At 34.8% G+C, this 12973-nt stretch overlaps 1 protein-coding gene across 1 annotated transcript; it reads left to right on the top strand.

Moving 5' to 3' along the window:
• The first annotated feature begins 859 nt into the window (after positions 1-859).
• Positions 860-8533, top strand: LOC130718120 (NADPH-dependent thioredoxin reductase 3). Its single transcript, XM_057568594.1, has 10 exons — positions 860-1107; positions 2180-2387; positions 2488-2593; positions 2993-3258; positions 4580-4859; positions 5678-5785; positions 6911-6997; positions 7132-7236; positions 7888-8018; positions 8242-8533. Exons 1-10 carry the CDS (start codon positions 903-905, stop codon positions 8300-8302), a joined length of 1557 nt encoding a protein of 518 aa, XP_057424577.1. The 5' UTR covers positions 860-902; the 3' UTR covers positions 8303-8533.
• The last annotated feature ends 4440 nt before the right edge of the window (positions 8534-12973 follow it).

Here is a 12973-nt window from a genome sequence, read left to right as displayed (position 1 = left end):
ATTTTGCTTTAGTGGCTTCTTTTTGTTTTGGTTTTTTCTTGTGTATTGAGGGTTGGAGTACCCCTTGTACTTCCTTTTAATGTAATATTTGACTTATAAAAAAAAAACCTATTCCTACCGGTGGTTGATTACTTAGTCCTCCCCCTTAGTATAAGAGCACCTCTCACTTTCTCTAACAATCACTGCCCCAGTGATTGATCCCTTACGATAAGAGCAAAGACAGATCTCAAGATCAAAGGGTTCAAAACAAAAACCATGCCTTGTCTTCGATGAGCTTTAACGAACAAAGGGTCCACAACAAAAATTAGGAAGTCAACCTTTTAAATCTACAACAAATCTTATCACATAAGATTTGAACAAAAGATAGAAACTTTCAAAAAATTATCTTCAAATCAAATTTGCTGAAAACCGATTTGATCACACTTGATATATTCTCTGAACGACGCACATAAGCTCCTTCAACAATCCTAGCTTGTTGACCACGTAAACAATCCGAAACTTTTAGAATAAATCACTTACACAAACAGCAGGCCCACAAAAACAAATGTTGCATCAAAGATGCTAAAACATCGTGTCTCATATCTTGCCACACAAAACACACTTAGCTAAATATAGACAATCATGAACAAATAAACAACAACCATATGCAATTTGGTTAAAAAAACATCAATCTAAAAAAACCTATGTTTACATTGGTGAGAATATAGTCACTGAATTCCAGACAAAATTACAAGTGATGATATGATAGACTATTAAAGAAGTGGGAAAATATAAAAAAAAAAAGTGGTTTCCTTGGAGCGCGTGATGTGCACGCACCAATTAACAACAAACGTAATAGATGTCGCTTGAAGTGTGTTGGTCTTAACTCTGCACACATTGATTGTATGGTCTGAAAGAAACCAATGGCTACTGCGAAGATAGGACTCGGAGTCCCGACTCACCGAGTCACCTCCGCGGCAGCTCTTTCCTCCGCTGCGTTTACTCCGCCACCGCCCAATCAGCACCGCCTCATCTTCATCAACGCCCGCCGCACTCTCCGTACTCGCACTTCCTCGCTCACACTCCGAGCCTCCGCTTCCCCCTCCTCCTCCTCCGTGGCCTCACAAGGTTACTCGCACCATCCACTCTTTCTCTGCAATTGCAAATGAATGTCACTCTAGTTCGAGAGAAGTGAGGGCGGTGAATTCAATGCTTGCATGCTAATTTTATATTTTTGGGAATTAGTTTTCTCACCACCCATTTAGATATTCTTACCCTTTCGCACTTTCAATTTGCGGAATGTGTAATTTGTGTTCCGCACTTATAAGTGTGGTGTGTAGTAAATTTGGGTGGCGAGAAAATGAAAAAGGTTGGCATTTAAACTAATTCCCTGTATTTTTATGGTTGTAAATTTGTGAAGTTTTGGAGAGAAATGAGGTTGCTACACATTTTGTTGGTCTGTTCTCGGCCTTAAAATTGCAATTTGTATATGGAGTATTCTTGTTGGGGCTAAAACCCAAGATGTTACTGTTAATTGATATGCTGTGTTGGATTTGTGGCTTAACCAGCAACTTTTTGATGTAGAATTGAAGTGATAGTAGAAATTGGGCAATAGGAATTCGCAATGGTGGGTAGTAGTTGAAGGATTTAAGGGATATGGCTTGGTAGAATGTAGTGGAGATTGATAAGTTGCACTTAATTTTTCATTTGAAGGTATCTAACACTTAGAGTTGGGAAGATGATTATGCATTTTCATGTTAGACATTTAGGCCAGTTAACAAGGGCAACTGTGTATCATCATATGGTGAATACTGTTTTGCTTTGATCAAACTAGAGCTTAGCTTCTTCGCAATGTTAATTTAACAACATTATATAAAGATTTTATGTTAACTCCTATCATAATACTGATGGCTTCGAAGTCGGATATGACACAGGATGAGGGGTTGAAGATCTGGTGTACTCCCCCCACCCTATATTGAAACTAAGTTGTTGAAGGTCTCTTTAGATCCTCCTAGCTACGAGTTTTAGGATTCCTTTACTCGTTATGAGTTCATTCTACACAGAGAACAAAACTATTGACTTTTCAGTTCAGAGTCTGACTTCTTACTGTATGTGATGTAATTCTTAATTTCTTATTGGTTTTACTTTTATTTTACCAAGATAAGCAAAGTTGACAATTACATCTTTTTCCTTCTCACAGCAAAAGGAGTTGAGAATGTGGTAATTATAGGATCAGGCCCTGCAGGATACACAGCAGCAATATATGCAGCCCGTGCCAATTTGAAACCTGTAGTATTTGAGGGGTACCAAGTGGGTGGTGTTCCCGGGGGACAGTTGATGACTACAACTGAAGTGGAGAACTTTCCAGGATTTCCTGATGGGATAAGCGGGCCTGATTTGATGGACAGGTATTAAAAACAGAAGTAAAAACTTGTTATAGCTCATGTTACCTTGTAATTTATTGTACTTGTATGGACCCTGAAGTTAACACATAATCTAATTATCTAGGATGCGACGGCAAGCTGAACGTTGGGGAGCAGAATTGTATCAAGAAGATGTTGAAGCTATTGATGTGAAAAATAGCCCTTTTACTGTCCAAAGTAGTGAACGTAAGGTGATATGTTCATTAACAGCAAGCTGATTTACGATTGCATAGATATTAATATACCTGAACATTAAGGCTTGTGTCTTTTCAACTTAATTGGTTCTTTGAGTCCACTGTGATGTGCTTCTTTTATGGAATTAAATTATTGCAAATTATTGTATATATTTGGTAGCAGCTTTTATTTGAAAACAATTTGTTGAGTATTTCACTCTTAATGTGAGTCCTGAAAGTCCTATAAATTACAGACTATCTACTGAATTATTACCATTACTTTTGATATTGATTTACATGCATTCTGAGTTCTGTCATCAGTTTGTTGTCTAATTGTAATACCTTTCTAGTCATGTTTCTTTGGAGGAAAAGTTTTTGTTAGTTACATAAGGTTTTCTTGATCACATTATAATTCAGGTTAAGTGCCATGCTGTCATCTATGCTACTGGGGCCACTGCAAAACGACTTAGGCTACCCCGAGAAGATGAATTTTGGAGCCGAGGAATTAGTGCTTGTGCAATTTGTGATGGTGCATCACCTCTCTTTAAGGGTCAAGTTCTTGGTGTCGTAGGTGGGGGGGATACAGCTACGGAGGAAGCATTATACTTGACAAAATATGCTCGTCATGTTCACCTACTTGTACGGCGAGACCAGCTAAGGGCTTCCAGAGCCATGCAAGACAGGTGTGTCTAATTAATACTTCCCAGAGGCATGCCTGTTAGTTGTTAAGGAACAGCTAACTCTGCAGTGTATGTTAAAGTTTACAGTAATTACCTCCTCCTATACACTTCATAATGTATTCCTTTTAGTTTCTCAACTCTCTCTCTCTCTCTCTCTCTCTCTCTCTCTCACACACACACACACACACACACACACATGCACACATAATTCCGGTGGAAAGATGGAATTTAAACAAACTGTGTTAGATTAGTCTTCTAAATATTTCGTTGATGGCAAGGTTCTCTATAGATGAAGCTTTATTTAACATTAGGCATAATGTCTTTTACTTTCCATCTTACGTTGATTGAGGTCATGCATATTGTAAATTATTGTATTTTTTTCTATTTGTATTGGCTTCTTTGTTTAATAATGAATTTTGTGTCTTCCTTTTTTTCTTTTTATATGCATAGTTGAGTTGATGGGTAATCAGTCCTTTCTTGCTATTTAGTGATCTGTTAAGAATTCTGCCTGTGCCAATAATTTGTGTTGGGTGTAACAATAGTTTGTAGGCTTTTTGTTACCAATCTGAAGTTTCTTTTGGCTGTAATTCACTTGGAAAATATTTGGTATTTTAAGGTGTCTTGTGCTTTGGATTATAGTAGTGAAAACTATATTTATCCTATGGACATAACATGTTTGATCTTCTCGCTTATGGGGAAGCCATGCTCACTCTCTTTTTGCACATGGATTCAAAATACTGTTTTGCATACAAGTGTAGTATTCTTATGTTTGTCATTATGTCTGTATTTCATATAGACTTCGAAAAAGCAATTATATCATGTTGTAGTACCATTTTAGTGCAGGCAAATGGAAGCAAATTATTCGGAATGTGAAATTTTACATTAATGGCCAAATACTAGAAGCGTATTTTATTTGAGGTCTAAATTATCATTCCAATGTGGGCCATGAGCTCATGCTATGAGCTTCTGTATCTGGATTCTGATATTTAATTAGCAAAGAGCAATTATTTTTATTTAAGTTTATCTTAGAGGAGAAATTGAAGATTACCTTTTTCCTGGGCATTTCTTTGCATTCTCCAGACTCTAGGTAGTAGGTACTAGTTGTTTGACTCTTGAGTTTTTATTATGAGGATAAACAAATAGGATTTTGTATTATATATCTTCTTTTGTTGTCTTCCTAATCAGTCTGTATTTATGTGGAGTGTTTTATTAGGATATCTTTATGATGGTGAGTTATCTACTAAGTACTAATGAACATTTTTTATGTGAGTTTTCAACTCCCCTGAATGTTTGTTTAACAGGTTGATTATCACGAATGTTTCAGAGTGTTTGACAATCCCAATGTCACCGTGCACTTCAATACAGAGACTGTGGACATTGTGAGCAATACTAAAGGACAGATGTCTGGCATTTTAATTCGAAAGATTGATACTGGGGAGGAATCTGTGTTGGAGGCTAAAGGGCTATTTTATGGCATAGGCCATTCACCAAATAGTGAACTGTTGAAAGGTCAAGTAAAACTTGACCAGTCTGGCTACATACTTGTTGAGGAGGGTACTGCAAAAACTTCAGTTGAAGGTGTATTTGCTGCTGGAGATGTGCAGGTAACCTATCGAGTGCCTTTCTGCAAGATAGTCTACGATTCTACATTAAGAAGAATAATAGGGAGTATTGGGAATCAGAGCCTCAACCTGCTATTAACAACATAATCTGTTATTAATAGAAATAAAAGGAAAACTGTAGTAACTGTTTAGTTGGTTACTGTATATAGAGAGCTGTTATAACTTATAAGGCATTTGTAGAGAGTAATTGGAGGTTATCCATTGTTTTGGTTAAAAGAGGGAGAGAAGTCCAGTCTCATACTGGGAGAGGAGAACCCACGTTCTACACTGCTATTCACCTCTATTCTTTTCACCTTGGTACCCATTCAGAGATTGTGTGCTTTATATATAACGATCCATTACTGTATCTGTACCTAAATTATGGTCCAGTTCTATTGCGATGCTACATTGTCTACAATAATGTTATACAACGTATATTAAGTTTAGGCAGTAGCTGCAAGAGTAGGAGGATGTCATTTGACCAACATCTTATAAATATATATCATTTTTTAACAGTCACTGACATAGCACAACGGCGTCATTTGATCCATATAACTATTTTCTGATGAGATAAGGCTTTATTATTTGTTAAAAAAATTTGAAATGCCATTTTTGGTGGCAGAATTTTGACCAGTTCCCATTAAATTAATTATGATAGCTGTTAATATGTAGATGTAGCATATGTTTGATTATGAATTATGCAAATTTATTATGAAGTTTATTGTCTGAGTTTATTTTGTGATTTGCTATTACCTTCTGTATGGAATAAAAAGTCACTGTGGTAGGCACCTTTATAAAGTTTATTTCTTATACTCTCATAGGACCATGAGTGGAGGCAAGCCGTAACTGCTGCTGGATCTGGATGCATTGCTGCTTTATCAGTTGAGAGATATCTTGTTAGCAATAATCTTCTTATAGAGTTCCATCAGGTATCAGAGTTCAAAGAGCTCCAATTTTATATGCACTTATTTTACTTCTTGTATGTATAACTAAAATGAATTGCATATCATATTGTCAGCTTACTATGTTTTTTTAATTCACGTTCTTAATTATTGCGCTTCACTCAGTAGAAGCAGAATCGATTTTAGCTGGATTTGTTTGTAAAATGTTTATAAATTGGACAAACATACAAACCTTTATAAAGATAGTGTATTGAATTCTCAAATCTACTGAGTTCCTTAAAATTGTCAGTGGGAAATGTTTGTAAGTAGTTCTCTATTGGTTTTGGAGCTCAACTAAACTATTGTCTTCGAGCAGTCTGCTGTATTTCTCTTATCCCATTGACATGCAATGAAATCTTATTTAATGACATAGTGATAGGTTGTGTGGGTGATGTGCTGCAGAGGTTTACAGTGAAAGGAACATAAAAACTTGAGTGTGCATCATTCATTCTTATATTTTACTTTTTAAAATCTTGCACAGACGACCTTTCTCGTTTATAAAGCTATTGACAATAATTCACAGTAAATTATTTTACCTAAATAGGGATCGTCTGAGGAAATGTTGATTATTTACCTAGTGAAATAGTGGGAAATGGCTCTGGTTGTTTTGATGGATGTGGTCTGATGAAGTCATACACATTTGGATGCAAACCAAAGAGCACTTATTGTATTCGTACCTTATTTAGTGCTTTTTCTAGTAGATAAGCTCCAATAAGCCCTTATCCAAGCAGGCTCATTACTATTAGTGTTTTGAATATGCTTTTACTAAAAACCTTGTTATCTGCCGCTGTTCAGGATCTTTCCAAGAGAAGGACATTAAAGCAAATATGAAGAAATGATATACCAACCTATTATACGTTTCTGTTTGGCCCTATGTTTAAAGAATATGAATGGCATAAATTTGTTGCTAGTAAACAATAACATACTAATAATAGGGAACTGTCATTACATTAAATCAGTTGATTAATTCCCTATTCATGACATGTCGTTATAGTGTTGTTTGGTCTACGTAGCTGATTGCGCCTAGTTGAAAGAGGATTTCAATGTTGTAGTTGATTCACGCAGTATATTCCGATACAAATCTCAACCTTCCAATTTTATTTCCTGTTTCAGCCTAAAACTGATGAGGTTAAGAAGGAACTAACAGACAGGGATGTTCACGAGGGCTTTGACATTTCACTTACAAAGCATAAGGGACAGGTACGTCTTCCTTATAGGTGCTTGTGCTAATGGGATTAATTCTCAGCATCTGTTATGTTCATATAGTCTCTTTTTTATTTAATTCTTTGGTTTTATTATAATATAGGCTCTTATTTGTGATTTCCTCTTTACAGTATGCTCTACGAAAATTGTACCATGAAAGTCCCAGGCTTATATGTGTATTATATACGTCACCCACATGTGGACCGTGTAGAACACTGAAGCCAATTCTTAGTAAGGTATGTGAAAAAGGGAGGTTTAAAGTTATCTTAGTACTTGTTGAATGAGAAAAAGACAAGAGGCACTAGTTGAATCAGTGTGTTTCAACTACTCAGCAGGGTCAACTACTCATGACATTATACGTAAGCACTTAGTAGGCATGAATATACAATGGTCTTGTGATACTGATATGGTGGCATGGTGCAGAACCTTTTTTTTTCAGTAAATTAAAAATGAATAGCTACGCTGCATCATGCATTGAGATGTATGGGACTATGGGTCCATCTACTGCTTGTTTTCTCGCTTTGGAATGTAGTGGAATAGATCTACTTAGATGTTAGGGTGTTCTCAAAATCTCAATAACAATGTGTTATGGACTAGAGCCGGCCCAGTCCGCATTGGCCCACCTTGCCCGGCCAAACTGAGTAGAGTTTAGGGCCAGACTGCGTTTTGGGCCAGGAATTTGGTCCGCAACACAATACATAACTCTTTGTACTTGACTGAAATGAGTGCATATTACCATGTATTTGCAATTTTACGTACAAGCATGCTGTCATGCCGTTTTGAAATGAGTAAGCATTGATGTTGAACTGCTGCATGGCATATGAAGTAAATGAAACTACTTTCGCTTCCATATTTATCATTACTTTTTTTAACATCTACCTTGGCAGGTGATTGATGAATTTGATCAGAATGTACATTTTGTCGAAATTGATATAGAGGAAGATCAAGAAGTAGCGGCAGCAGCTGGAATCATGGGCACTCCATGTGTGCAGTTTTTTAAAAACAAGGAGATGCTTAAGTGAGTCATATTTGATCTATTTCTCTAATTCTCCTATTTTTCATGTACCAAAATATAAGATTCAAGCATAAGATTGTTATCATAGTATCCCTAAAATATGAACATGAGCTGAAAATGGATATCCTAAAGCTGCTCACTTCCATCTTTATGCTTAGTGACAGGCCTGCTTCATGGATATTCTTGCTGGTTTTTGACCGCTGATGATTGTACACTGATTTTGCAGGACTGTTTCAGGAGTCAAAATGAAGAGAGAATACAGAGAATTCATTGAATCGAATAAATAAAAAAGTACATAAAAACATTGGAGGGTGAAACCCCAATTCTGTGATTCAATTTTGTTTTCTTATTGGCCAGCTGAATAGCGCTGTCAATTTTGACAACTATTCTTTTAACTGATTGCAACTTCATAGATTGTACATGTAGAGATACCAATCACTGCTATAATTTTGATTGTTCTACATTATATTTTTCCTATTTAAATTACAGAATCCCAACTAAGAACATCTCATTTACGACACCCATCTTTTGTCAGCATCCAAGCTGAAATGACTGTCCATATTTATTATTTCTTGACATTTTAATTGATAAGTCATGGCAAATTTAATGTAACCTATTGTCCACGTTTATATTATACATGTGTCAGCGAAAACTGCTTAACCCTTGTTTAAACATTCTCTTCTTTCAAAACATTGTTTTCTATTAAAGAGAGATGATGCAACCGTGTAATGGAGCATGTTTGAGTTCAAAAGTTAATAGAAGAGGAGGTATTTCGGATGATCTAATTTGAAGTCTAGTGATCAACTTAGTTGATCTGTGATGGCTGAATCAATTGTTGCATAATCAAGTGACCAATTTGGCCTTTACAGGAAGGGGAGAGAATGTGATTTTTGGTGATTTGGGCTATGTTTGGCATGTCATTTTAGCTTATAGCTTATTTGACTAGCTTAAAAGCTCTTTAAAAGTGTTTGGTAAAAGAGCTTAATTCAGTAGCTTAAAACTTTTTTGATAAGTTACCTCAGGTAGCTTATAGCTTAAAGCTTATTGAATTTAGGCTAAAAAGCATTTTTGGCCCCTGATGTTTCAAGTTTGTGCAAATTCTGCCCCTATCTATTTTTGTCGATGTTTCTACCCCTCATGTTTTCAAACAGTGCACCGTCTACCCCTCACGGAGGGGTAGACGGTGCACTGTTGAGGGGTAGACGGTGCACTGTTTGAAAACATGAGGGGTAGACGATGCACTGTTTGAAAACATGAGGGGTAGAAACATCGACAAAAATAGAGTAAGGGCAGAATTTGCACAAACTTGAAACATCAGGGGCCAAAAATGCTTTTTAGCCTTGAATTTATTCTATTTTTTATCCTTATCATTTTAATAAAATTCTATATAAGTAATATTATATTTTTTAGATGATAAATAAATTGAATTAAATTAAAATATTTAAAGTGGTAATTATTTTAATATCATATATGTATTGATGTGTAAATAAAATAATGTTAAATGTATAAAGAATTAGAGATTAATTTCTATACACCGACGGTGTAAAGTTTTTTTACACCGTCAACCAATTAAATTTTAAGAATGTGAGAAAATATGTTTTTTTTTACTTGATTTCATTAATTGACGTGACAATCCTTACAATATGATTGGTTGACGGTGTAAAAAACTTTACACTGTCAATGCATCATTCTTTTTCTCAAAGAGATTATAAAGTATGTCATTTTTATGTCATTTTATAATTTGAGCTTGTTTAACAACTAGTTTTACTAAACACTTTTTTTCAATGAGGTAGTTTTTCAGCTTTTTGTTTTCAGTTTTCAGCTAGCTTATCAGCTTTTAGCTGACTTTTCAACTTTCAGCTAACTTATCAGTTAGGCATGCCAAACATAACATTTTCATTTTTATTATAATTGATTATATTGCAATTTTTTATTTTTTTTATTAGTAAATATTATGTTAGTTGTTAAATGCTAGTAAATTAGTTCATTCAGCAGAGTTTGAACCCTTACTCTTAATCCGTCAATACTCTTCATTTCCCTAAGCTACCCATCCCATATTCCCATGTATAAAAGGGATGGCAATATACTATTTTCTGTACTAAGATCAGGTGAGAGAGTGTTTAATATTTTTTGATAGGCAATTAAAATTATATTGAAAAGAAGTACAAAGGATACTTCAATCCAATACAAGCAAAGAAAGAGAAAAAATAAAACTGTTTACACTAACATCTGCAGAAGCAAGCAATACTTCTGCAACAATTATCCCATCCCCTCCTTGAAGGAAGACTCTAAAGAAAAGACCTCATTAAAACCTTACTATGAAAAACCGTTTTGGGGAAAACCTAGTAAGAGAGTGTTTAATGAAACATCCTTCAAAACTTCTCGTGAAATTTTATAGATATGATTCGAAAATGAACTTACTGACCAATTACTAACTAAAGTTACAAATAAAGCCTTAGTTTATGCTAAGCACTAAATAACTAAATCTTGAGCATTGAGCACAAGCCTTAACTAAAATGTTAAGAACAAGCATTGATCAAAATGTTAGGCACAAGCCATAATAATAATCCAATCACAATGATAGAAGCTAGCTAAATCTGATATTGTTTCAATGACACCCTAATTTCAAAATGAATACAAATATGTTTTACAGTCTTTTCTTTTTTTATTTTCCAAGGTATCCTCACAGCAGTCTGTCATGAGACTAACCTCCTAAGTCTTTGAGATCATGTTAAGTGAGTAGGCATCTCCAACAAATGTGTCTACATACGCCCATGAATCAAATCCTGAACTAGATATTTAAGGAGTCCAATTAACTATCTACTAATTATGCTACATATTGTTGGAACCTCACGGTCATTCTAACTCACTTATTTATACTCCCTCTCTAGTTATCTCCTACGACTAACTATCTATTAACCTCTAATTAACCACTAACCGTGACTACCTATCACAAGGCTGCACAAGCCTTGATCAAAATCAAGCAATAGCCTGTATTAAAATAAATAAATCGGTGAGATTACATGGGGAAAGCAAACAATAGCACGGAGCTTGGCGAATTTCCAAGATAATCAATACTTACACTTAAATATGTTTTGTTTTAAGAAATATTCAAAGGTGAACATAATTTTAAAAAATAAAATATGTTTGACACGTCTAATTTAAAAGCTAGATCTTAACTCTTTGGTCAGCCCCTACCGCTTAGTGCGCTGACCGTGGGACGAGGAATTAGTCTCACAGCTATCGTCTATGAGGATACCTTGGTCAAGAAAAAAAACTAGATTAAAGCTGAAAAATTAAATGATTAAAAATAAATGTTTGGTAAAATTAGTTGTTCACTAAAATGATTGGTGAACATAAAAACAAGGCAATGCAAACTACTACCGGTAACAATAAAAAACTGGCACAAAAAATGAGGTGTCCAACAGTGGTTTACATGGTCTTGGAGTGTTAGTGTATCATTGTCGAGCCGTTAAAACAGTTAAAATTGTAAAATAACATACAAATGACAAACTAATTTATTTTATATTAAACATTACTTTATTTACATTTTTTATATGATATTAATATTAAAATAAACTACTACTTTTAAATATTTTAATTTAGTTCAAATTATATCTTCTAAAAAGTATAATATTACTTTTAACTTATTTTTATTTTCATATTTTTATGATGCCCTCCCTTACTAGTATTTTCTGTCTGCATCCGATCCACTTAATTTGCGAGCTAATGAATTCAAAAATGAGCACATATTTTCCTTCTTATAATGTTGGGATTCTCTTTTTATAATAATTTTAGTATCAATTACGTCTTAATTTATACACATATATATACCGACACATTCCTTCAGTAAGCCAACACTATATTCCTTGATTTATGGGATGCCAATATACTACAGCCAGCAATGAACTCACCCATAATATGTACGTGCACTTAATTCAGTCTTCATGTATATATGAACATAAATCTTACTCAATACTGATTCTTCTAAGGGTCAAATCAGTTAGTGATAAATTAAAAAACTACAATGAGTATCTGCTTATTGTCTTGATTTAATTCTGATTGAAACATTTTAAGAACATCACATACAGAATCAGTGATATCCATTAGGTGCATGGCGGTGTGTTCCATTTTTACACTATTAATGAAAAAAGGCAGGTGAATTTAGCATTTTATATATATAAAGAAACAACAATTAATAAAATCTCTCAATCACCTCGAGTCACATCTTTCTCTTCCTCATTTTATTTTATTCTCTCATATCAATTTTTTACTATAAAAGATTGAAATTAAATTACCCTATATACACTCTCATATGCGCCATCCTTTGTGCATCTCTTTTCTCCCTCTGATCTTCTCCCTAGACTTTTGCTCTCTCTTTGTTGTGTTTATATAACAATGGCTGACTACTGGGGGTATCTCTTTGCTACAACAAAAAATCCACCACCTCCCATCATCACCAACACCACACCACCTTCCTTGGCCAGTTTCACTTTCAATGAAGAAGAATATAATGAGGCATTTTCTGATGAGTATCCTGATTTGCTAAACCAGATGCCCGCACCCTATTGTTCCACCACCTACACCACTGCTAGTACTACCACTACTAGTAGTAATGGTATCATTCTCAATAGCAATTCCACTGATTTTGCAGGACAAAGCCACCAGCTTCTTGCTCCCCCTTCCAAGAAACGGAGACAACATGTGCAGAATCAACAAAAACAGTTTTTTCAAGTTCAAACAGGCGGCAAAGCATCAGCAAAAATAAGGTAAGAACTCGAAACTTTTCCTTTCAAAATGGATCTCATTCGTTCAAATTTCATTGGTACTTTGAAACTTAATCGATTAGAACACATTTGTGACTACATTAAATCAAAATCCTTACATTTCGTTTTACCTGTTGTGTAGAAAAAGCCTAGAGAAGAAAATGGTGTTCTATGTGACCAAAGATCAACTCT

This window comes from Lotus japonicus, chromosome 5, assembly GCF_012489685.1.
Source record: "Lotus japonicus ecotype B-129 chromosome 5, LjGifu_v1.2".
NCBI lineage: Eukaryota > Viridiplantae > Streptophyta > Magnoliopsida > Fabales > Fabaceae > Lotus > Lotus japonicus.
Note: the sequence above shows the minus strand (reverse complement) of the source record. Positions and strands in the feature narration are given on the sequence as shown.

Coding starts and splice junctions, on each gene's coding strand:
- LOC130718120 (XM_057568594.1), top strand. CDS start 903: ATGGCTACTGCGAAGATAGGACTCGGAGTCCCGACTCACCGAGTCACC. Junction 1,108..2,179: donor CTCCTCCGTGGCCTCACAAG/GTTACTCGCACC, acceptor TCCTTCTCACAG/CAAAAGGAGTTGAGAATGTG. Junction 3,259..4,579: donor TCCAGAGCCATGCAAGACAG/GTGTGTCTAATT, acceptor CGAATGTTTCAG/AGTGTTTGACAATCCCAATG.